Source organism: Alligator mississippiensis, chromosome 2 (genome assembly GCF_030867095.1).
Source record: "Alligator mississippiensis isolate rAllMis1 chromosome 2, rAllMis1, whole genome shotgun sequence".
Taxonomy (NCBI): Eukaryota; Metazoa; Chordata; order Crocodylia; family Alligatoridae; genus Alligator; species Alligator mississippiensis.
The window spans coordinates 276,646,468-276,670,205 of record NC_081825.1 but is presented as its reverse complement, the minus strand read 5'-3'; the positions used below and the strand labels follow the sequence as shown (position 1 = coordinate 276,670,205).

General features: G+C 43.2%; 1 protein-coding gene across 1 annotated transcript in view; it reads right to left on the bottom strand.

Annotated features, from left to right (window-relative positions):
• UNC79 (unc-79 homolog, NALCN channel complex subunit) overlaps positions 1 to 23,738 on the bottom strand; it is a 181,668-nt gene that overhangs the window by 88,533 nt on the left and 69,397 nt on the right. Inside the window, exons 26-31 of the mRNA XM_019481650.2 lie at positions 23,195 to 23,374; positions 20,461 to 20,526; positions 11,769 to 12,055; positions 8,240 to 8,422; positions 7,280 to 7,442; positions 1,297 to 1,446 (exon numbers count right to left, since the gene is read on the bottom strand). Of these exons, the coding sequence (XP_019337195.1) occupies positions 1,297 to 1,446; positions 7,280 to 7,442; positions 8,240 to 8,422; positions 11,769 to 12,055; positions 20,461 to 20,526; positions 23,195 to 23,374 (1,029 nt within the window). The remainder of the gene's footprint in view (positions 1 to 1,296; positions 1,447 to 7,279; positions 7,443 to 8,239; positions 8,423 to 11,768; positions 12,056 to 20,460; positions 20,527 to 23,194; positions 23,375 to 23,738) is intronic.

Sequence of the window (23,738 nt, the reverse complement as noted above, 5' to 3'; positions counted from 1 at the left end):
AACACAGTTTGGTTCTGAAGCAGGCCAGAGCTGTCCCACCACTAGACAACACATGGCTGCTACTAACAGTCAGATATATCAACAAGCTGTGCATGCTAGGCTGGATAAAAATCTCTTGTCAAGCCGTATGTGGCCTATCAGCCATATGTTAACAATCCCTGCCTTAATAAGTCATTCCACACAGAAATCACCAAAATCTTTACACCACGTTGTCATGGATCCTGCATTTGCCAAATACATTACAGAAAAACCACTTTAGAAACGTTGAAGGGTATGTCTGCACAACAAGACAGAGGTGTGGCTCTAGCACCCATGCTGTCTTTTCCTAAACTAGTGTAGGTAACAACAGCAATGAAGAAATGGTTCAGCATATGGTAATAACCAGAGAACAAAGGGACCTTGGGTGCATAGTGTGGTTGCTAGACTATGCTAGAGAACAAAGGGACCTTGGGTGCATAGTGTGGTTGCTAGACTATGCTACTGTGTCTTAATTGCTACTATTGCTCATGTCAGCTAGAATCAAAACCAGCCTGAGTACACCTCCCTCTGCTACAACTTACTTTAATTTTGTTGTACAGATACATACTCTTGAAGAGTTTTTAAAACTTGATTATTGTTTTCTATTTTGGTAGTGCCCAGAGACCCCATACACTGTTGGTGTATTCTGAATCACTCTGCCAATGAAGCTGAATGCCCAAGCAGAGAGAAAGATCAATCTTAGAGCTGTCAGAAAATGGAGCTTTCTCCATGGAAAGCAACATTTTTCAGTTTTCTTTGAACTTTTACATTTTTTATTTTTTCACTTAAAACCCAAAGCTCAAAAACTTAATATTTTTCAGTTTGTGGGAAACAATAACTGACTCTGTCTGTTTGGTTTTCAGCTATGAAAAGCCAAATTATTTTTTACAACAATGCAATTTTTCAGCAAAAAATTCTGTTTCACTGAAAAGACAATTTCTATTAAAAATAAATAAAAAAGGCTTTCAACAGAAAAGTTTAATAACCAATTTGAGTTCAGCCACTGATGGTGCAGGAAAATTAGAATTAATTTGCCGTAGCAAAGTTTCAAAAGCCTGTTCTATCCAAATTTTAACTTCATTTTCAGGTGCCCAACCTAAGATGCTTTAAAGGAGTTTAATTTCTTGAAAGCAGTAAGCTCCTGCTTTCTGAAAATCAACTGGGAGAATCATCTGCATTTCAATTACACAGTGTAACAAAACAGGTGCAAATTAAGCACAAAATAGGCAGCAGATTATCACATTTCTTCACAAATTTACTTTGATAAAAATTTCATACTTCTCTGGGCATTCATCTCAACTGGTTGATATTTCACCATTTTGCTGCCACCAATTCTTTTCAGTCTTGCAAAGAAAGTTTGAGACTCTTTATTGCAGGGTCCAGTTGGTGTGTCATGAATATCAGATTCATCAAAGACACTGTCTTCCTCTGTTTGGGAAAGAAAATTATTATCAGTCCAAGAAAATATATTGTCTTCAGCATGAAACAGAGGCTATGGGACAAATCCTTAGCAAAACAAGTTTGTAAAGAAAGATGTACCCCAGGAATACCATTCAAAGTATATTTTACATCCTAAATGAAAAGATCTGAAGGTAACTGGAATAAAATGCAGTACCCAGAAAGGAGCTCATTCATACATGGCCAAAATGATAACTCTCTTTCATAAGGTAACTGATTCTTTAGATGCAGTCTATCTGGACTTCAATAAAGTTTGTAACCTGGTGCCACACTGAATATTATTAGCTAAACTGGAGAAGATGGAGATTAATAGAAGGACTATAAGGTTGGTAAAGAACCAGCTAAAGGGGAGACAATTATGGTGCTGAAAGGGGAACTACGGGACTGGACAAAGGTTATGAGTGGTGTTCTTCAAGGAATATTTTCATTAGTGACCTAAGCACAAAGAGCAGGAGTATACTAATGAAATCTGTGGATGAAACAAAATTTAGAACATCATCAATATGGAGAAATTTCAGAATATCAAAAAGGAAGAACTGGGTGACCTTGAGGTCTGGAGTAATAGAAAGGGAAATAAATTTAGTACAAAGCACAAGGGCATGCTGTTAATTTCTGTAATAAGATGGAGTTTCTCAGTAGGAAGCGACAAAGAGGGAGAAACACTTGGGTGTATTTGTCAAGCACAGGATAAATATGAACCACTTATGTGACACAGCCTTAAAAAAGGCAAATGTGATCCTATGATGCATCAGTTGAAGTATTTCCAGTAGATATAGGGAAGTGTTATTAGGCTGATCATGGGAATGGAGAATCTATAGATAAGGGTATATGAAAAACTAATCATGGAGTAAAAGCAGGAGGGGCTTTAATGTGTGTCAGGTACTGCAGTTAACTGCATGCTTTACCCTGAGGTAAATGAAAATTACACTGTGATGACTTCATTCTCTTTCACTGAAGACTAACCTGCCATTGGGCATGTCTACACATGCACTGATGAGCTGTGGTTACTGTGCATTGAGTTTAGTACCTGTAATAAGAGGTACTAACTAAATGCACTGTAATCAGCACTACTGCACAGTAATGCCAGTGCACAGTCTTTTAGTGACCTTAATGTAAAGTAGACTAATTTGCCATGATGTGCTAATGTGCAGTAGAGTTAGTCTACTGTACGTTTAGTATCTTGTGTAGACATGGCCATGGGTTAGCAGCCACTTATCCTAGAATAAGAGTGTGCACATGAGCAGTTACCATGGAGCAGTTGACATACAGTACAGTCTTGCCTGTTTGACACTACAGTAAGCTGTATAAGTATCCATGCCCATATTAAGAGAAGAGACCAAAAAAGCTTGGCCTGTTTAGCCTAAAAAATGAAGGCTGGGAGAAGATATGACTGCTCTCTGTAAATACATTACAGAGATAAACATCAGCGAGGGAGAAGAGCTATTTAAGTTAAAGGAAAATGCTGACCCAAGAACAAGTGGATTTAAACTATGCTTGAATAAATTTAGATTGGAAATTTTTTTTTAAAGTCTCTAACTAGCAGAGGAGCATAGTACTGGAACAGCCTTCTATAGCAACAAGGGCAACAAACCCAACTGATATCAATATTAAACTAGATACATTATGAAATTATATGGTTGCCTGCAAGGAAGGGACCAGGAGGTCACTCCCCATCCTGCTTCCTAAGTTCCTAAAAGCAAAGAATGTTTTGTGGGTTTTTCTAAGCAATTAATGCTGTTTCTCACAGTACTCATTGTGCAAAGTAATTGGCTATGGTCAGACCCACTGCTGGCATACGTTGGTAGTTTCACTGAAGTCAGCACACCTGTCATGACTGGCACAGCCTAGAGAAGCAGAAATGTTGAATGCCAGACAAATACATCTATTGCATAAGGGCTCTTCCTGACTGAGAAGGGATTAATCCAATGACTTTCAAACAGAGTGCCATGGCACCCTGGCACCAGAATGAATGCACACTGGACATCTATCAAAGACAGAAATACCCAATTACCAGTGGGGGCACATTTCTCACAGGAGGGCCACTCTCTCTCCAATCTCTCAGTCCTGATCCTCGAGGGAAATTTACACAACACTTCCCAGAGACAAGCCTATGAGCTCCATTTCATCAACCTGCTGGATACCAGAGATCATGGACTAAACATAGACATTGGATTTTTGATACATTATAATCTGCCTGGCAACTGACTCCCCAGCCCAGCCCCTGGCTTCTTTACTTTTCATTCCATCCAGGAAGAGCACACACCAATTGCTGAAACTTCCTTAGCCTGATGAAGGGTTTTTGAACCCGAAAGCTTGCTTAATAACTATTCTCCAACTATTTGGGTTGGTCTAATAAAAGATATCAAATTCACCCAAGGAACCTTGTCTGCCTATGGCACCCTGGGGCATCTTGAAATGCTTTCTACAGTGCCGTGGGGTGCCACACAATGTTAGAGCACTGTTAGGTATGTAAACGTGATTTGCAAGATAAACCCAGAGGCTAGATCCAGATGTGCAGGGGTGTGTACTTGCAATGGCAAAAACAGTAGGGGCACAAATTTGTGCTGGTACATTTTGCTGCAGTGCACACCCCTGCACACACATTTTGTGAAGGGACAAGTTGTCCCACTTTGGGCAAACTGCCCATGCCCAGCTCATCCCAGCTCCCAGCATGCTCGAGGAACCAGGGTACAACTGGAGTGGAGATTCTGTGGCCAGCAGCCAGAGTGTCTCCCTAGAGCAGGGCTTTTCAACCTTTTTTAGTAAGTGTACTCCTGGCAGCTGGACGTTTTTAGTAAGTGTACCCCTGGGGCCCGGGGGGTGGGGGGTGGCACGCAGCTGGATATGGATCCAGGGGCAGGGGAGGGTACACGTACTAAAAAGTGAGCAGAGTGGTGGCAGCACGGGGTGGTGGGAAGCAGCGGCACAATGGAAGCTTCTCCCCCCGTGTCTGGCTGGCTGGGCAGCGCCTGCGTGGCCCACAGAGGGGTGCCATTGCCCTTGCCTGCCCCCATTCCTACTCCTGGGAGGCAGCAGTGCTCTGTCCCTGCCCGCCCACCTGTGCATGCTCCTGTTGCATGAGCTGCGCCGCATTTTTTCTTGGTACTTTTTTTTTGCTACTGGGATTTCCCTGTAGCAAATTTTGGCCCTATAATGAAAATTTGTAGCGCAGGGCACATTTTAATGTTCCCCACAAAGAGGTTTGTGGTGCCACAAAATGCATGCCCTTGTTCGTCTAGACACAACCAGAGGTTTCAAATGGGAATCCAGAGTATTTAAAACAAGTCTGACCTGTTGTGGTCTTTGAGTTCTTTTGCAGCAGAAGAACTGCTCTGTTATTTTTTTCCATATTCAAAAAATGAATGAAAACTTAAGAGCTCACATTTTCTGATGGGACATAAAAAGGTTGAGGCCCACTAAATTAATCATACTGCTGGGCTAAACAAGTCCATTAATATACAGACTGCACTTTCCCAGGGTGGCGGAAAAGCCATGTAGACATTGAGTGAGATGATGTCATGAGTGTACTATTCCCTAATGCAGACTGACAAGGAACAGGGTCCTGGCAGCTGCTGGCCCCCTGCATTGGCGACTGCAGTGTCTCAGCATGGCGGTATAGCTGAGACTGGATGCCCAGGCTGCAGCCGTAAGCCTGGGCCCTGTTTGCTGTTTCACACCTGTTGCATTTCAGCCCACCTGTGTGGGGCTAAACCCCACCACATTTTCAGCTGGCAGATTTGGGCCAGAGTGAAGCCCTGGCACTTCTTGTTGTTTATCCAGGCCTCAGTGCTGCATACACCTACATGGCTTTTTGTCACCCAGTCCAGGCCCAGCAAAATAGGCCTGAACCTTCTTTTGTCCCTTTTGCAATTTATGCCCCAACCAAGCGGTGTGGTTCAGTGCTAGCTGTAGTTCAGGCCAAAGCCAAAGTAGAACTGGCCCCTTTTTGTTGTTTCACAGCTGTTAAGTCTCAGCCTAGCAGCATAGCTAAGACTAAATGTCCAGGCTGCAGCCACGTAGGCCTGGTGCTCTTTTGTTGTATGCTGAGGCCCAGGTGCAGGACAGGCCTGAGTCTCCCTTTTATTGCTTTACAGCTTTTGTGTCTCAGCACGGCTGTATTGCTGAGCCCTCCTGTACATTTGCTGCATGTCTGGGCCTGGCACATATTGTTGCTTTGGTAGCTCTGTGTCCTGACCAAGCAACGTGGTCGGTGCTGATTGCACTTCAGGCTCTTTTTCTGTTCAGCTGGCTTTTCTTTGAGTTCTGTTGCAGTTCCTCCCGCAGCAGAGCTGAGATTAGGACTAGAAACTTTGGAGGTGTGATATGCTGACAAAAGCTGCAGCTAACCCCTCAAAGCCACCAAGTGGAAGTGGAGATCAGCATTACAGCTTTGCAGGGAGCAATGGGGGGCCTGTGCAATGCAGAAGGACCTATGGTCTCTAGCAGCTTCCTACGGCACAGTGGACCCATGGGGCAGCTCATAGGACTTTCCAGTGTGGGACTCCCTCTCCAGCCCATTGCTGAAGGGCAGGTGTAGGGGTGCAGGCCGCTGGAGCTACCCATTAGGGAGTCCCAAGTCCCAGACTGCCTGGGTGTGGATAAAGCCTCCCAAAAAGAGTGCCACCTATAAACTTTGTTTTGTAGTTTATACTGTTTTAAAATTATAGTTAGTGTTTACTTTTGTTTTTTTCTTTATTCTTTGTGATAAATTTGGATTTTGTGTTTACACTACCTGTGAGGGAAGGGTAGTTGGTTTTACTGGACACCCTAGTGATTCATTAAGTGTTTACCAGGCAGTCTGGGTGGGGGATCGAGCCAAGGTAAAATACATTTAGTACCCCAAAATTGAACCTGGCCCTTGTTGCTGCTGACAGGTGCTCAGCAGAAGGGTTACATAAATATTATTCTCTTGATTTTAAACACAGTGAAACAGATGGAAGGGCAATCCGAGACCACACAGTGAATGTGAGGGGCAGAGAAGATTACAATTTAGAGGTAACATGCTGCTTATTCCTCCAGACTATGCTGCCACAAGTATCTAAATGCTCCTTGAAGAAGTCTTTTTTCGGGAGACTTCTAATGTCAATCCAAAACCTTGACTTCATTTTACAGTCTGTGAATGCTTCCACTTCTCCTTATTGCTTTCCAGTCACAACCTCAGACTGACAAATAGTCTGTGAAGCAAGTCCAGGGCCATCTGAAGAAACACAATCTCCTCTTGAGGCTTCTTTAATTCCTTAGAGATAGCCTATCCTGAAAGTCTGGTAGACTTTCATTTTAATTAAAGTGACACCAGATAAACGTGGGGCAGAAAAGTCAAATAAATGTGAACCGGAGACAAATTTATCATCCTGTATTTTTCATCTTCAGGAAGAATAGATTACTGCACACCAGAAAGTGTGTTTGAAAAGGAAGGTCCAAATCAGATCAGCAAATTTGCTAAAAGATAGTAAAAGATAGCAACACTTGGCCAAATTGACTTAGAATAAATGTATATATGGTATATTATATGTTCAGTTGCACTGTATATTATATATACAGTAAACTTTGCAATTGCTTTGGTTCCTATTCTGGGATAACACAGACTACTTTTCAAACACTAATATTCATACTAGCCTTGCATCACTGCATAATTGGTGGACGGTGGCATAGAAAGGTCAAATCCCATGAAGAGAACCCAGAAGACTGACTCCTACTCTTGTTGGTCTACCCTGTATTTCTTTTTAATTAATGACAACAATATCACCCAAGACTTAATTAATAAAATCATTGGCTAATATAGAAACTAAAATGCTTAAAATACCTTTTTCCTTTTCACTGTATCGACTTATATTACTGTTGTCACTGTACAGAGGCCCTGCAGTTGCATGAGGTTTGCAGCTGTGGTACTGTGCATTGAGAGTGTTGACTGTTATGTGGATCAGATGCAGGACAATCTTGCTGACTTCACAGTCTCTGTAGGGATACTGGTTAATGAATGAAGAAAGAAATATAGTCTTAAAAACTAATTTTTCCTCTTGAATAAATATGTAATCAATAAGCGAGAAAAAAAGCAATAACGTGGTCATATTGTAGCCCTTATGTATGTCTTAATACACAGGAGAAGGCAAGAATATTATTCACCTTTGTAAACAATGGATTATAAAAGAATGGTGTCTACAAAAGACTTTCCAAGGGACTCCCCTATAAGAACAATGCAATATATTATTTGTCTGGTTTTTATATGGTAAACCCACCTGTTAAAAAAAATTTCATGAGGTCACGAGACCTGTTTGCAAAATATCTGCTAGTTCATTGTTCAGATCAGTTGTATTTCTAACATCTCCATTTTTACTTATGTCAGATCTAACCATAAGAATCAAGTTCCATATGTCCAATCTCAGCTCAAGTATGTAAACACTACACTGAGATTATATTCCTTACAGTTCCTCTCAGAGCATCATCCAAACAAATTTAGTAATTTAAAATGCAGCCAATTTTAAAACTTTTAACATACTACATATGTTCCTAACTTCCCCCTCCTCCTTCCAGCATCTGTAGTTTTACACCATGCTCTTAAGAAAGACCCATGTAAATACCTCTGACTTGAGCTGGGTCATTCTGACCTGCAATCTGAAAATGTTGCTGATTGCTGGACAGTGGAAACAGTGACACTGACACACACAAACTGAAGTTAAATGCACACAGTATACAAAATGAAAGAAGAAACTTAAAAAAGTGTGTGTGAATTTAAGGGTGATAGTATTCTGTTACGACAACTAACCTTGTAAAGGATGACCAGCAATGCTTTTAACCACATCTGCCTAATATGAGGCTTAAGAGACCAAAGGGAACAGCGAGGAGGCTGCTGGAAGTAATGTCTTAGTTGTGGACAAGTGCAGTACTTCAGCACTTGAACCACTAATGGAAGGAGATGTTTTCCCAGGTTAATATTATAATCCATGACCTGAAAGGAATATTAATTGAGAATTCAGTTCACCAAAATGAAAATCAAGCCTGCTCATATTAATAGCCAAACTATCTAGCAGCAGTTTTGATATTGCTCAAGTAAAGAGAAATAGGCACATACAGAAAATTCTCACAACTAACTGGGAAACTTTCAGAAAACTTGCCACTTGGTTAGCTCTTTATGTAGTATTCTGTTGTTGAGTCATTTGTGACAATGCTGTCACTGCTATTTACCACTTCAGAACACACTTGGAAAACTTTTCATATATCACCAGTTCAGTTGCAGGGGCAAGGTATGTATAGAACAATAGTGTTCTAGGATGTGGATCAAATTCTATCTTTAGTTACAACCATTATCATCAGCAGGGGTTGCACAAAAAGTGGTTGAAGTGGAAAAATCATGTCTTGTACTGAGCGCTGAGATTAAAAAATCATTTGGTGGAGCACAAAACCATACAAATAACAATTGTGGAATGGTAAACAACAGAAGTTTTAGAAATTTATCTCCTAAACAGTGCCCTAGTACTGAAAGATATGAGTACATGTTATTCCTTTAATAGGCTATGTGCATGTCTACATGTGTGCCCCACTGCACATTTGTTACTGGGCAGTCATTTAATATTTGCTGCAAGTACTAAATGGCTATGCAGTACCTCCCAGTACTGTGCAGTCCTGGCAGCACAAGGGTCATTTCCAACCACGCTGTGCAGTAGCTGCAGCATCACAGTTAGTGCCTGCCGACACTACATCATCATAGGGACAAGCTATGTCACCATAGCTCATCTCTATGGCAACGTAGCATCTCATGTAGATGCGCTCTGTTTCAACAAAAATTTAAAAATCACAATATTTATATCATTCAAAATCCATTGACTTCTGAGTCACTTTTGAAAAATGAATGTAGGCTCTGAAGTCACATTAGTGCTTTTAAGAATTTCCTCAGAAAACTAACCATGACATTAATGAGAGGCAGTGATTTTTAATTATACCTTTTATTAGGACCACTGTATTGTTGGGAGGGATGTTGGACAAGCTTTCAGACACAAAGTTACCTTTTTCAGTGAATAAGAAACCATCCAGGGAAAGCCTTAGACCTCTCAGGAAGGAGATTGAGAGCTAAATCCTATGCTTGTAAATACAGATCTATCTTACACATGATTACTTAACAGACATATAGCATAGATTGGTCCCGTTTGTGCTGAAATGATCAAATTGTGCTTTAATATAGTGATATTTCAGCATGATATATTTTGTATTATGGCCAGTCCTTACGTACACTGCAATTCAGACTTGCCAACCAGGGATTTTTTTAAATATGCCTCTCATGATTAGTTGTCCAACACAAATGTCCTATGTTATGTGATTTTACAGCAGCAAGCATTTCTGAGAAATGGTTAATGATATAGTAGGGTCAGAGTGTCATTGTAGCAGTGACATTCCAGGAAATATACACGAGGCAAGGGTTTGTTTTTGTGCTTGCTTGTGTGACATCTTTTATTGGACTAACTGTAATTGGAAGAGATACTGGACAAGCTTTCATGCACAAAGTGCCTTTCCTCCTGTCTGAATTTTCAGGGCTGACTGATTAGGCCTTTTGCTGCGAGGTTTCATGTTCAGGTCTTTATTTCTCTGTTGCCCCAGCACTTATACTCTATGGGCACATCCAGACATGGGCACATGTGTGGTTTGCAGTGCCACAGACCCATCTGTGGTGCCACAAACTACACGCACCACACATGCAGGCATTTGCCACACTGCTAATATGCAGTACTGTGGGGGTTTTTTACACCGGCAGATTCCAGTGTCAAAAAAACCTGTGCCACAAAAAAGAGAGGTGGTGCGCTTGGCGACAGCATGTGCTGCCTGAAACCAGAGCCTAGCCAGCCAGACCCACGCTCTGCCTGCCAGCCAGGCTCTACATGGCCAGATCACCACCGCTGGAGCCCGAGGAGGCCCTCACAACCCCAGATAAGGCTTGTGGGGATCAGTCCAGGTGCAGGCCCCAGCCTCCCCTACCTCATCCAGAGCAACTTGCCATGTGCCAGAGAGCATGCACACATGTGTGATGCTGCTGGTTGTCCCTGGGGAAAACAAATTCCCGTTCATGGGGATGCACCCCATGAGTACAGGTAATGAAATTCACTTTATTTCTCCACCCATGTATTCAGGATGTTATATATATAGTCCTGGAGTCTGATTCCTGGGTCCAACAAGAACAAGCCATGTTACAACATGCCTCAATGAACTATATTCTGTAATCCAGAGAGGCTTTAAGACTAATAGAGCCACTTTTTTTACAAGTGTTGTTCAGACTGGGTATAAAATCATACAACCTGAGAACAAATCAATCCTAATTTACAGTGTGATCTTTGCTAGTATTATCAAGGATCACCTAGGCTACATTATTCCCTCCAAAGAGAACTGTACAACACTGCCACCGGGTGGACTAACACCAAAATGATTGTAATTTACATAAAGGTAACTTGAATACAATAAGATTTCAATATCAATTCTGGTATTGAAATATTGATATGAATATTCATAAATATAGATATGAATACTCTGGCGTAGGAAGTTAAATATTAATAATAATCTTTGGAAATAATATTTTCTCAAGTTGAATATTCTAACAACATCTGAAAGATAAAATTCATAAACCATTAGATTCCTCCATTCCAATCATTTGTAGCACTGACAGGGGAAATAAAGAATTTCTGAGTTAGGTGTTACACAAATGTCATTTCTGACAAACTTCCATAAGCTTTTCTTCTTGTAGGTATATGCCAGCACTACATCAAATAGCCCATGGAATTCCATGTAAAAGGCACACTTACATCACATTTATCACAACTACCAAAAAAGCCATAAGCTTTTAATGTTAAAGACAGGAACTGAAATACAGTGTCCCTAACCTGAGTCCCCTTTATGTTCAGGATCTCAAAGTGGTTTAGCCATGTAAATTTATGAAGCCTCTCAAGCCTCATGGAAAATTATTGCCATTCCCATTTTGAAGGTGAAGAAAGTAAAGTGTGGGGAAGCCAATGTTATACACAAACTTATGGTACAAAATGGCCCAGGACCCAGGACTTTTAACTTGCAGCTTCTGTGCTTTCAAATCTTTTTTTCTCCATAGCAACAGCACTAGAGAAGGCATTTTATATAACGGGGCTGAGCCTTCTGAATCTAACATCTTTAATTTTCTGTCTCTCCAGTTCATCCATTTATTACATGGGAGGGAGTATTAATTTGAATTACCAGACACTCAGTCATAATTTTAGCCAATGGTACCTGGCTGGGTGAGGTATTTGCTTCACCTGTCTATAATGAGAATAAATCACACCTACTTGTGCTACTCCAGCGATAAATGCATTAAAACAAGTTGAAATGCGCATTTTCTGAGGTGCAATCATGAAGCATCCTTCCTGTTGATCATAGCCAAGCAAGACATACAGATGACGCTTGACTGTGTTGAAGGCTTTTGCACTGCTGATGTCTGACTCAGCACTACTCTCATCCTTTGCCATGAACTTCATCAGCACAGTAATCAGCTGGTGGACAGTCTGATGATCAATCCCAGCATCTTCTGGAAGTAGGTCCTTTATTGTATTATCATTCTCTGGGGAGGGCTGTCCTGTCAGCACAAGAAAGATAAGGTGTAAATGATCATGGCACAAGGTAGTGGTGAATCAGGCTGGAGGCTTCTTTCCCAAAGATTGATTCCACTTCTCCCAAAGTATGTGCACATGAAATTAATAGGAGCTGCCCTTTTAGAGAGCAGTATTTACTGTTGCCTCAGTTGTAAAGATCAAAGAATACCTTGGTATTTGAAATTAACTCTCTGTTCAGTTGGATAGGCAAAGACTTTCATTTCCTCAAACATCTCAGACCTTATGGGTAGGACTGTCCTGTCACTCCTCATATACCACCTTTGAGTTCAGTAATGTTAGGCCTGCTTCCACTTGTGTGGGAAAGAACAATCATATTCTGTGGTACTCAGGTGATATAATTTAATGTCAATCCACTGGCATCAATGGAACAGAGCCAAAATACATCAGCTGAGGGCAATGCTCAAAAGTAATTGGGAATGTGAAAGAAGCAAAATTTTGCATTTGATCAACCCATATCAGGTCAAGAATGAAAGATTTTTCCTTCTAGCATTCATGATGCATGCTTCTCTCCACATAAGAACAGGGAATTTACCTGACCAAATTGTGACATTTTAATCAACCTGGAGGGAAGTGGGCAGCGGGGTCCCCCAGGGTTCAGTCCTTGGGCTCGCACTGTTCAATTTCTTTATTAGCGACTTGGACTATGGGGGAAGAGCAGACTGTTTAAATTCGCAGACGACACCAAGATTTGGGGTGAGGTGAGCACACTAGAAGGGAAGGACAGATTACGGCAGGACCTGGACAGGTTACAGGGGTGGGCAAATGAAAATAGGATGGGATTCAATACTGACAAGTGCAGGGTGCAGCACTTGGGCAGTAGGAACCAGCAGCATACCTATTGGCTGGAGAACTCCCTCCTCAAAAGCACAGTGGCAGAAAGAGATCTTGGAGTCATTATTGACTCCAAGATGAACATGAGCCGACAATGTGAGAACACGGTCAGTAGGGCTAACCATACCTTGTCCTGCATCCACAGATGCATCACAAGCAGGGCCAAGGAGGTGATCCTCCCCCTCTATGCGACACTGGTCAGGCCACAGCTGAAGTACTGCATCCAGTTCTGGGCGTCGCACTTCAGGAGGGATGTGGACAGCATTGAGAGGGTCCAAAGGAGGGCAGCTCGCATGATCCGGGGACAGCAGGGCAGACCCTATAAGAGGCTACGGGACCTGAACCTGTTCAGCCTTCACAAAAGAAGGATGAGGGGGGACCTGGTGGCCGTCTATAAACTTACTAGAGGGGACCAGTGGGGATTGGGAGAAACCTTGTTCCCCCAAGCACCTCCCAGAGTAACAAGGAATAACAGCCATAAGCTGCTAGAGAGTAGATTTAGACTAGACATTAGGAGGCATAACTTCACAGTCAGGGTGGCTAGGATCTGGAACCAACTTTCAAGGGAAGTGGTGCTGGCTCCTACCCTGGGGGTCTTTAAGAGGAGGCTCGATGTTTACCTGGCTGGGGTTATTTGAGCCCAGTTTTCTCTCCTGCCCGCGGCAGGGGGTAGGACTAGAAGATCTACAAGGTCCCTTCTGACCCTACATCTATGAATCTATGAATTTTGCTCTGGCAAGCTCCATCTTCCAAAGGAATGAAGAGCCTGTAGCTATCTTTCATGCTGTTAAATAACAGCCTAAACAGCATGTCTTGCAGGGATGTTTCCAGATAATGGAAGTCAAACTGTAGGTATTATAAATAAGAGGTTTTTGAAAGCTAGTATATAATACGAATCTTTTCATTTTTTTAATTATACAGGTTTGGATATGATCATTTTTTGCAGTGCTCACAACCCAAACAGGAATCTATTGGGTCAGACCATGGTCATCTGGAAGTAAAGCTGTCTAGGATCAAGATAGAGACTGAGTCGGCTGAGTCTCATTGTCCAAGCTGAACAAGCATAACAAGTAAATAAGCAACAAAAAGCAGAAATAGTAATTTATAACATTCTTTCCATTTTCATAATTTAACATGCTTTCAGTGATATTCTTATGTACAGAGTTTGTTTAATCCTTTTGATTTCTAACCTGCTAGTGTCCATTTATTTGGCTTCTGAAGGATCAGCTTCCATTTAACCCTAAGTGTTAACCCTGAAAATAAGTACTTTTCTACACAAGACACTTCAACAGCAGTAGACTAATTCTGCTGCACATTAGCGCAGCGGACAAAACCTGTGCTATTGTGCTAATGCACTAATGTGCAGTAGATTTACTCTACTGCACATTAACATCACAAAAAAAAACATTCATTTATGCTAATGCGCAGTAGCACCAATTACAGCCCATTAAGTTAGTACCTGTCATTACAAGTACTAAACTTAATGTACTGTAATTACGACACATTAATGAATGTGTAGACACATCCCTTGAGATCTATAGAGACCAAATATCAGTTCCTGAAGCTGAAAGGAGGCTCTTTTTATAAATACTAGCAAAAACACATGATGACTTAAAACATTTTAGGGTCTATAATTCCTACTAGGGCTGTGAAAAATGTTGATGAGTGTTTCATTTTGAAGCTGTTTTGATTCATTTCAAGCTAGAAACAGCGAAATTGAAATGAAACAAAATGCTTCAAAACAGCTTCAAAATGAAATGAGGGCACTTGAAATATTTTGAAAGTTTTGAAACATTTTGAGTTTTCAAGCAGCCCGGTGGCAGGAGGTGGGGGAGAGCCAGGGCTGTGCTCTGAGTGGCTCCGCCAGCCACACAGAGCTCAGCCCAGCAGCAGGAGGCAGGGGAGAGCCAGGGCTGTGCTCCACTTCCCACTGCTGGGCTGAGCTCCATGAGGCTGGCGGAGCCAGTCAGAGCACAACCCTGGCTCTCCCCCACCTCCTGCCACCAGGCTGAGCTCCGTGGGGCTGGCGGAGCCAGTTGGAGCGCAGCCCTGGCTCTCCCCCACCTCCCACCACTGGATGGTGCTCCAAGTGGCTCTGCCAGCCCCACAGAGTTTAGCCTGGTGGCAGGAAGTGGGGGAGAGCCACTGGCCAGGGATGCACTCTGAGTGGCTCCGACACTGGCTCTCCCGATGCCTCCCACTGCCAGGCTGAGCTCCATGAGGCTGGTGGGAGGTGGGGAGAGCCAGGGCTGTGCTCTGAGCAGCTTTGCCAGCCCCATGGAGCTCAACCTGCTCTCCCAGTGCTGCCAGACTCCTCCTGGGGAATGTGGGCCTCCAGATCTGCATGCAGGATGACAAGAGGCTGCTGCTGCTGCTGCTGCTGCTGCCTGGGGCCAGTGGCAGCACCAGTCTTCCTAGTGCTGGGCGCAGGCTGTGCCCAGCACCAGTCCTAGGCAGCAGCAGCAGCCTCCTGTCATCCCAAGCACAGATCTGGGGGCCCACACCCCTGCGAGGAGTCTGGCACATCCCCACAGCCCTCCCGGGGGGTGCGGGCCCCCAGATCTGCACATGGGATGACAGGAGGCTGCCACTGCTGCCTGAGGCCAGTGGCAGCACCAGTCTTCCCAGTGCTGGGCGCAGGCTGTGCTCAGCACTGGTCCCAGGAGGCAGCAGCCTCATGTCACCCCAACTGCAGACCCAGTGGCCTATACCCCCGGGAGAAGTGCAGCACAACCCCACAGCCCTCCCGGGGGTGTGGACCCCCTAGATCTGCGTGTACAAGGACAGGAGGCTGCCGCTGCCGGCAAGTGACACTAGTTTTGCTTGTCGGCACCTTGAGGTGCAGTTTCCTAGAAACCCCTACACCTATCTCCTTGGCAGGCTTCATGCCCTCAGAAGGGGCTACTATCCCTGCAATTTTCGTTTGAATTGGCCAAGAAATTATAAAGTTATAGGCATCTTCATGATTCTCCATTATAGCCTATGGGTGAAAAGGCGAAACAGCAAAACAGTTTTGACAAAATGAAATGAAACAGTACTTCAAAACTAAATGACAAAACAAAACACTGTCCCTTCGAAACAGTGAACCAGAAGTCAAAACGAAAGGGTGCTGTTTCACACAGCCCTAATTCCTACATGTTCTCTTTAAGCAGAAATTCAAATAAGTATATGCTGCATAATTAAAATGCACATCCCTTATTTCATGTATGATCAGTGATGAAGAAAGTTAAAAATGCCCTTGTTGATTGTACCAAAAGAAAAGGTACTTAACAACAAAGTACTGATTCCATCATTAATTTTAATTAGTACTAACAGCCTATATTAATATGCCCACTGATTATTATACTGAGTCTTAGGCCAAAACCAAAGATAAAATAGAAAGCTGTTTTGAAGCAGAATTAAGATGACACAATTACCTCCTTCAAAAGAAAAAAAAAACTTGGTTTCCAGCCTTTCATTGAAAAAACCCAGAAATTTTGATCAACATGAAAATTTTCCATGTATATTTTTTTTTGTTACAGAAACAATATTTCATCAAAAATGCACACATGAAAGCATTTTGACTACCTTTAAACTTGTAGAATTAAAATTAGAGTGATAATCTTTCCATAGAATTTTATAGCAAGGATATCATTCTATCAAATACTTTCTGTCAAGAGGGCATAATTCTCATTCAGAAGCTTTTAGAGAGAAATATGGTGATGATGATAGTGATTCCCTGTACAATCCTAGTGTTTTTATCTCTGAAGTGCTATGTGATTTTTCCATACAAGTGAAAAATAGAAGCCTAGAACTGAATGTGTCAGTAGTATAACTAGGGGGCACAACAAGGGCAGAAGTCAGCCTCGCCCCATCCCTTCCCAGGAGTCTTTGCCATGGGAGACAGAGCAGTTTGTCATAGGAGCCAGGCAGGTACAGTTCCTCACCTAGTAGCATATCTGGGGGGTGGGGGGAGGCGGAGGAGGGGCAGAGGAGAATGCCCAGCAAGCCCCAGCATGAGGCTGCCATGGCCAGTATTTGGTGTGCCTATCCCCAAGTTGCAATAGCCTGAGCCCACAATGCTACAACAGGAGCTGCAGTATTAATAGCTGCCACCAGCCTGCAGAAAGCAGGGACAGAAAACATTCTTCCTCTCTCCTCCGCAGCCTGCCCTCCAGGCTAGGGACAGACATTACACATACTGTGGTTTAAGTGATCAGAAACTGGTTTAAACCTGTAAAGATGTTCAGTGCACATACTCCAGTTTCAAAATGGCTGAAACCAGTTTGAGATAAACCTGGTTGAATGTAGTATCAGACTTAACTGATTTGAGTCAAACCGGTTTATGCAATGTCTGTCCCAGACCCCTTCCTGGTTTAAGTTAAATCAGAGTCCACCAGCATCCCAGCATGCTCTCTGGGCTGGGAGGGGCTGTCTGCTCCAGAGAGCTGGTCTGGCCCCTCTGCTGCCTGGCTGGAGCTCCGGCAGAAACTGCACGTACAATAGGATCTGCCTGGCTTCCTCCCGCTCCACCCCTCCCCCTCCCCACTCCCTGCTGAAGCAGGGATTCCCCTCTCCCCTCTGCCTTACATGGACACCTCTCAGCATTACCTAGCACACCACATGCTGGCTATGGTCCATGCTGTGGGAGACGGGACAAAGACAGACAGGACTGTGTCTACTTAGGGCTCTTTGGAGCTAATCAACAGGTAGTTGGTAATGTCTCTCAATTCCTTCCTTGGAAAAAGTTGTTTAAGAAGAGCTTGAACTAATGAGAGAAGCTTTTGTTTTGTTTGATGGGCTGATAAATGCTAACAGCTCCCTGTGTAACTACCTTCTGTGTAACTCAATGCTGTGTTATCTACAGCGAGGAGGGGGGGCTGAATCCCTTCCTAATTAAAGCATCCAGCTGAGGTCTGTCCATGCCCCCCCGGCTCAGCTCTATGGAAGGGAAGGGAGGGCTGCTGTAGTGCCCCCTGGCTTCTAGCCTGAGCCACTGCAGGTATGTGCCTGCATTCTAGAATGAAAAGGGAATGTCTATCCACCTCCAAATTGGTTCAAGCATTGCAGGCTAGACTAACCTGCAAAGGTTGAATCAATACAGGCTCAGGCTTTTTGAATGTCTGTTTCTAGCCAGTGGTCAGCATAACCCTTCCCTCTTCTACCCAGGTATTGCAAGAGCTTGCTATGCCTCTGCAGTGAGTCATTTATGTCAGTTATATCTCTCTAAACCTATTCCAAACTATCCCAAAACTTCCACCTACAATTAAGTGGGTAAATAATCAGGAAACATTTATTCTGTTTTAGTTTTATCACTGAGCCGTGTCATTCAGAAACCTGGAAATTTTCAGTCTTGCAGTGGGTCTGCAGTAAGAGAGGCTGTGGTACCTCCATCCTTAGAGGTTTTTAAGACCAGGCCAGACAAAGCCTCGGCTGTGATGATATAGCCCAGGGATGGTCCTGTTTTGAGCAGGGGGTTGGACTACACGACCTCCTGAAGTCTCTTCCAACCCTAATTTTCTAAGATTCTTTGACTCTAATGACCTGAGCTGATGGATACTGCCAAAGATTTTTTTCTGAGCGTTCACTCTGCGGGGTCAGTGTTATACCCTCAGAAGCATGAAAAAAATATTATTTCTTTAATGTTTCTCTGTTTGCAGCATCCATTGCTGATATGGATAGACTATTGCCATGATAGACTATTGCCAAAAATAATATAAATTATCACAGCTCCACAATTATTTTGTGCTCCTGCTATCAGCTGGATGGCTGCTTCCTTAGTAACAAAGCCCGCAATAAAGATTTATCAGTAAGCAACAGTAACTGGGATACCTGGATGAGTGTGTTGGTTTGTTTTAAATCTGTACAAGATAAGGAATCCCAGATGTGTAGCCCCAAATTTGAACTCACCTTTAAGTGTTTTTTTCAGCTAGCATGAAAACTAAACATCCTGCCTTGGAGTGTAATCCAAATCCCCTCCCACAGATTTATAGCTCTTATTCTTTCAAGGGGCAGCACCATGTTTCTCCCCCAACCCCTATCTCTACCCCCTATCTCTACCTCAAGGGACCAATAATTGATATTGATATTGACCCTGCATTGATATTCATCTTTCCTATTCTGATAATGAGAAACCCAGTTAGCCCAGTGGGTATTTGCTGATCCTAGTCCACTCTCCTATTCTTCCAATGAGAAACGCTTACATGGCAATGTCATAAAGGAATCCAGCTGATTGCATCTGAGTGACACATCCAACTGATGTAATGGATGTTACATCCACTGTTAGCCCAGTGGGTTATTCATAAGGACATCTTACCCAGGGAATAAGAGAACCAGATTCTAGGCTCCCCCTCACCCAGAGAGGGTTGGAACCCACATCTCTCACTGCTCACCAGTTCTTTAAACCCCAGACCATGGTCTAGGCAAGATGAAGCGTACCCTCTACTGGGCAGCAAAGAAAGAAAGAGTTACTGGGCCAGAATAAGAAAATGCAGGAGCAAGAGTGGTTTTGGGAGGGAAGGAGGCCTAGGCTCTGGCTCCTAGTTCCCATGCAGTTCATGCATTTTTATCCAATGACTATTCAATGCAAAATACAGTAATAGCACTGGGAGCATAGGCAGGGAGCACAACTCAGGATCCAGGGTATGCTTCCTCCTGGTACAGTACCCTCCTCACTAAACCACAAAGTCACGCTCCCCATTGTTTAAAGGAAACCTGAGATTGTCACATAATCACCCAAGTCCAGGAGCTGAGACTTTAAAAAAACAGCAAATGGCACCTGACCCAGGATAAAACTACAATACCAGACATCGATGCAATGCGAGGCTGACATTTCCCATGTGACAAGACCTTAGCCTTTTGTAACCCCAAGAAATGCAGTCATTTATCTGTTGTATATACATTCATTACACTTTTACCAGATGGTGACTGTGAAAAAGTGCTTCAGTGTGTTATGGGTTACACAGTCTCAGTCCGTCACTGGGATCATCTGCATACAGCTAAGGTTACAAAGAGTTGGGGTGCTGGAAGGCTGTGCTTCCTGCCCCTGCCAGATCCCTGAAGCTGGAAAAGCCTTCCACAGTTTTTAACCGAGCCATTTCAATACATCTGTTCTGCTTTGAGTGTGTGTTTTCAGATATAAACAAGAGAGGCATAAAGAGGCTTTTTGTCTCCCTAACTGCTGCGGTTGCACCCTGGCCTACCCTCAGCAAATATTTATTATTGATTTATATCACAATAACAATTTAAGAGCCCCACTCATTGACCAGAACCAGATAGTGGTAGGCGCCATACAAGTTTTAAATAAAAAGGACAGAATCCATCCCAAACAATCTACAAAAAAATATAAGACAAGAGACAAAAGGTTGATGCAGATGGGGGGGTGGGATGGTTGTAAGGTACAGAAACTTGTAGATCAAATGTGTTCCTTCTTCAGACACTCAACATGCTAGGAAAGAACCTCTCTGATAAGCTAGTGTATGATACAAGATACTGTATTATCTCCTTTCTTTTCTTGCCTGAGCTATGCATCCCCCACTTCAACAGAAGAAGTACCCACCTGGGGTTTGCTCTGGTGTTCCACCAAGGGCTGGTGCAGACTGCTCATGCCTGGTCAAGCTCACAGCTTAAAAAACAAGAACAACTCTATTGAAATAAAGCAACTTCAGCTTTTGCATATACTCAGGGCTACCTGAGGTTAATCCAATATCATGTTCAAGTGCATCTAGTAATTCATTGTTACCATACAATAGGTTAGAAGAGTTGGTTTTTGTGCAGTAGTAATTTTTTTTGTACTCCATAACTCTTGTTTTCTTTATTACTCCATTTTGCTGATCCAAGAATCCTTAAGCAAGAAGGACCCATGCAGAACTAGGAGCTAAGCAAGAAGGGTTATGTAAGATTCACAGAACACTGTGTGTAAAATGTATTAAGAGAAAATAAATAACCTCATTAATCATGGTAGCTCACTAGTACCCAGGATTTCTGTTAATTTAACAGGAACTATTATTAGGCCTTGAGAGGGTGAAGGGAGTTAATTGTTGCTGAATTATATTTTAAGTAAAGGGCTAGTTATCATTTGTAAAGTGCTCCAAAAAGGTGGGGAACGTTTGGTTTTATTATTGCTTTTCTTGTAGTATATAAAAAAATATTCTACAGTGTTGGCAGTTTGTCAATTCACACAGCCCAAGAGATTTTCAAGAACCTAGTACCTTACGGTAAGATGTTAGTAAAAATGTTTTGTGTGGACATTACTATGCTGAAAAGAAAATTTTCAAATGCAGAGTAGCTGCAACAAGGGATTTCTAGTTGTCTGCATAATCTACACACATGCACAGTGCTATATAAAATGGCAGAAATATTAATATTAAAAAGCTGGAAAAACAACATTTCATTTTCCTGGAACTACCTCTTCTCTGTGCACAAATCTCAGTCCACAGCCCACCATATGTATTAATACAGCCTTGCTTCAGAGCATTCCTTTCTATTAATAAAATAACTACAGCACAGAACAGGAAAGCTGTCTAGGCTTTTGGCAAAAGTCACTGGGCAAAGTCCAGATTGGTCCCCTGGCACCTCCAACACAGGCACCAGAGCACCTAGAAATAAGGAACCTGGCCTCAAGGGGTGATTCAAAGATGTAGGGTTAGCCCCTTAGGTCCATGATATGGTCACTGGGGAGAGTTAGGAGCCACCAAAGGGCAATTCAGAAGTTGCAGACCTAGGTGGGGAGCCACCTAGAGTTAGATGACAGGCAACACTGCAGCACAAGGGTGTTTCGCACCTGCCCCTCTCTTGAGCTTAGGTGCCTGACTACGGTCTGCACATTATGTGCCTCGGTTCACTCAGGATGTGCAGGGCCTGGCAGCATTAATGGCAATGCCCACATTTTGCTTACTGGCTTGGTAGATGGAGTGTTCACCCAGAAAGTGGAAGACCAAATTCTGTGTCCTCCTGAGTCCAAAATGATTCACTCCCACATCTCCCACCTCCCAAGACAATGCTCCAGCCACCAAGGTAAAGAATAGTCTGGGGGGCACCTTCCACCCCTCTTGTTGATGCATGGATGTTTTGCTGAAAGAAGTACAAGATGCATAGGGTCACTGAGAGACAGCAAGTAAGAGACAGTATGACTTTATAAACCAGTTAGGAGAACAATCCCCTGAGAGAGGCATCCAGGGTTCTCACCCTTGCTGGGTAAAAATTTCTGTTTTTTAACCACTGTGTAATGGAAATGGCATAAACATTTCTCACAGCAGGGGACAGACCCCAAGACTCCATCACTGCACCAGAGCCCCCTAACACTGCACTACAGAGGCAGGCTCCCTCTTGCTTGTTCTCCTTCTGGCACCATGAATCTTGCACTCTTGACTACCCAGTCAGCCAGCTTCAACAAGATAAGACAAGAAAGCACCCACACAGCCTAACCATAACTTGGAGGTTAGGGCACGCTCCTGGAAAGTGGGGGAATGTAGGTCTGAATCACCTGCATATAAGGAGGATCTAAACTCTGATCTTGAGTTTTTGTGTAAGTGCTCTCACTTCCAGTCTACTGGGTGAAAGGTGGGCCTTACCATTACTTCCTGAGATGACAGAAATGCCCGCCCCCCTGCTGCCCTAGATCAGATCCTTACCTTCCAATGGAGTGGGAACTCAGAAACACTTTTGTGCCTAACATTTTGACTGGTTAGGTGTAGATGTCTCTCTGCCGATCAACCAGATGATGTGGATTGCCCTGGGAAATACCTAAGTCTCCACATTCACTGTATAGAAATCCTAGGCTTCTAACCTGTCAAATTTGGATCATTCTCCAGGACGAGGAGAAAACAAAACCTAGGTCTCCCATCTTATTGGGTACTCTATTAAGCTAGTGTGCAAAAGATGAGTGGCAGTGACTCTACCATGAGCAGCTGCACTCTATGCTGAACTCTAGACTGTTGACGTGGTAGGCATGGTCAAAGCACCCTTAACAGATCATACTTAAAAGCCTATTTTGTAGTCCAAAATGTAAGCACTGAATGAATTTAGGTACCAAAAGACTTTGTGGCTGCTGAATAAGGAGTTACTCTGGATCATTTTGTGTGACTTAAGCACCTAAATTCCATTTTACCAACCTGGAACAGGCCCACTGACTCCTAACTATCTGAGTAAGATTTGAGGCAGTCCAAAATGCCAACCTGCTAACATATGCCGGTTGGATGCATACTGAAAGCTCCAATGTGTACCCAGGAACAGGATACAGTCTTAAGGGAGAAGATGCAGGCTTATCACAAAAATATAAATGGATACTCAACGAATTTTGGTGGTTAAGGTTTCTGGAAGGGAGAGCGCCCTCTTTGATTCCACTGGTCCCTTCACACTGTCCCTCAGGGAACGCACACTCTTCTGACGATTGCGTGCGAAACGAGCCCTCTTGATCTTCCACATTGCTGCATCACTGAGGTTGGCGACATTTGTCCGGACAGCAGTGATAGCTTTGCAAATGCAATTGACCAAGTTAGGATTCATTCCACAGCTTAGTTAGGTCCTACTCCTATAAAATGCCTCATGCCAGGGGGCCCCAAGCCCCACTGAAGTCAATAAGGTTTCATATGGGTGCAAGGGGTCCACTTGCAAGGAACTCATTTGTGAATCCTAAATTGTATAATCCCAAACATTTTAAACAGGTTTTAAAAAAGGTAAATTGGTTCCTTCCCTATATATCAAAGATAGGGCAAACCAGACTCTTCCATCTAAACCCTGAAATTCTTGCTAGGAGAGGGCACAATTCTTTCACCATTTCAGAGGGCAGAAATCTCATGAGAACAGGTCAGGAAGGTCCAGCACTGTTGAATCAGA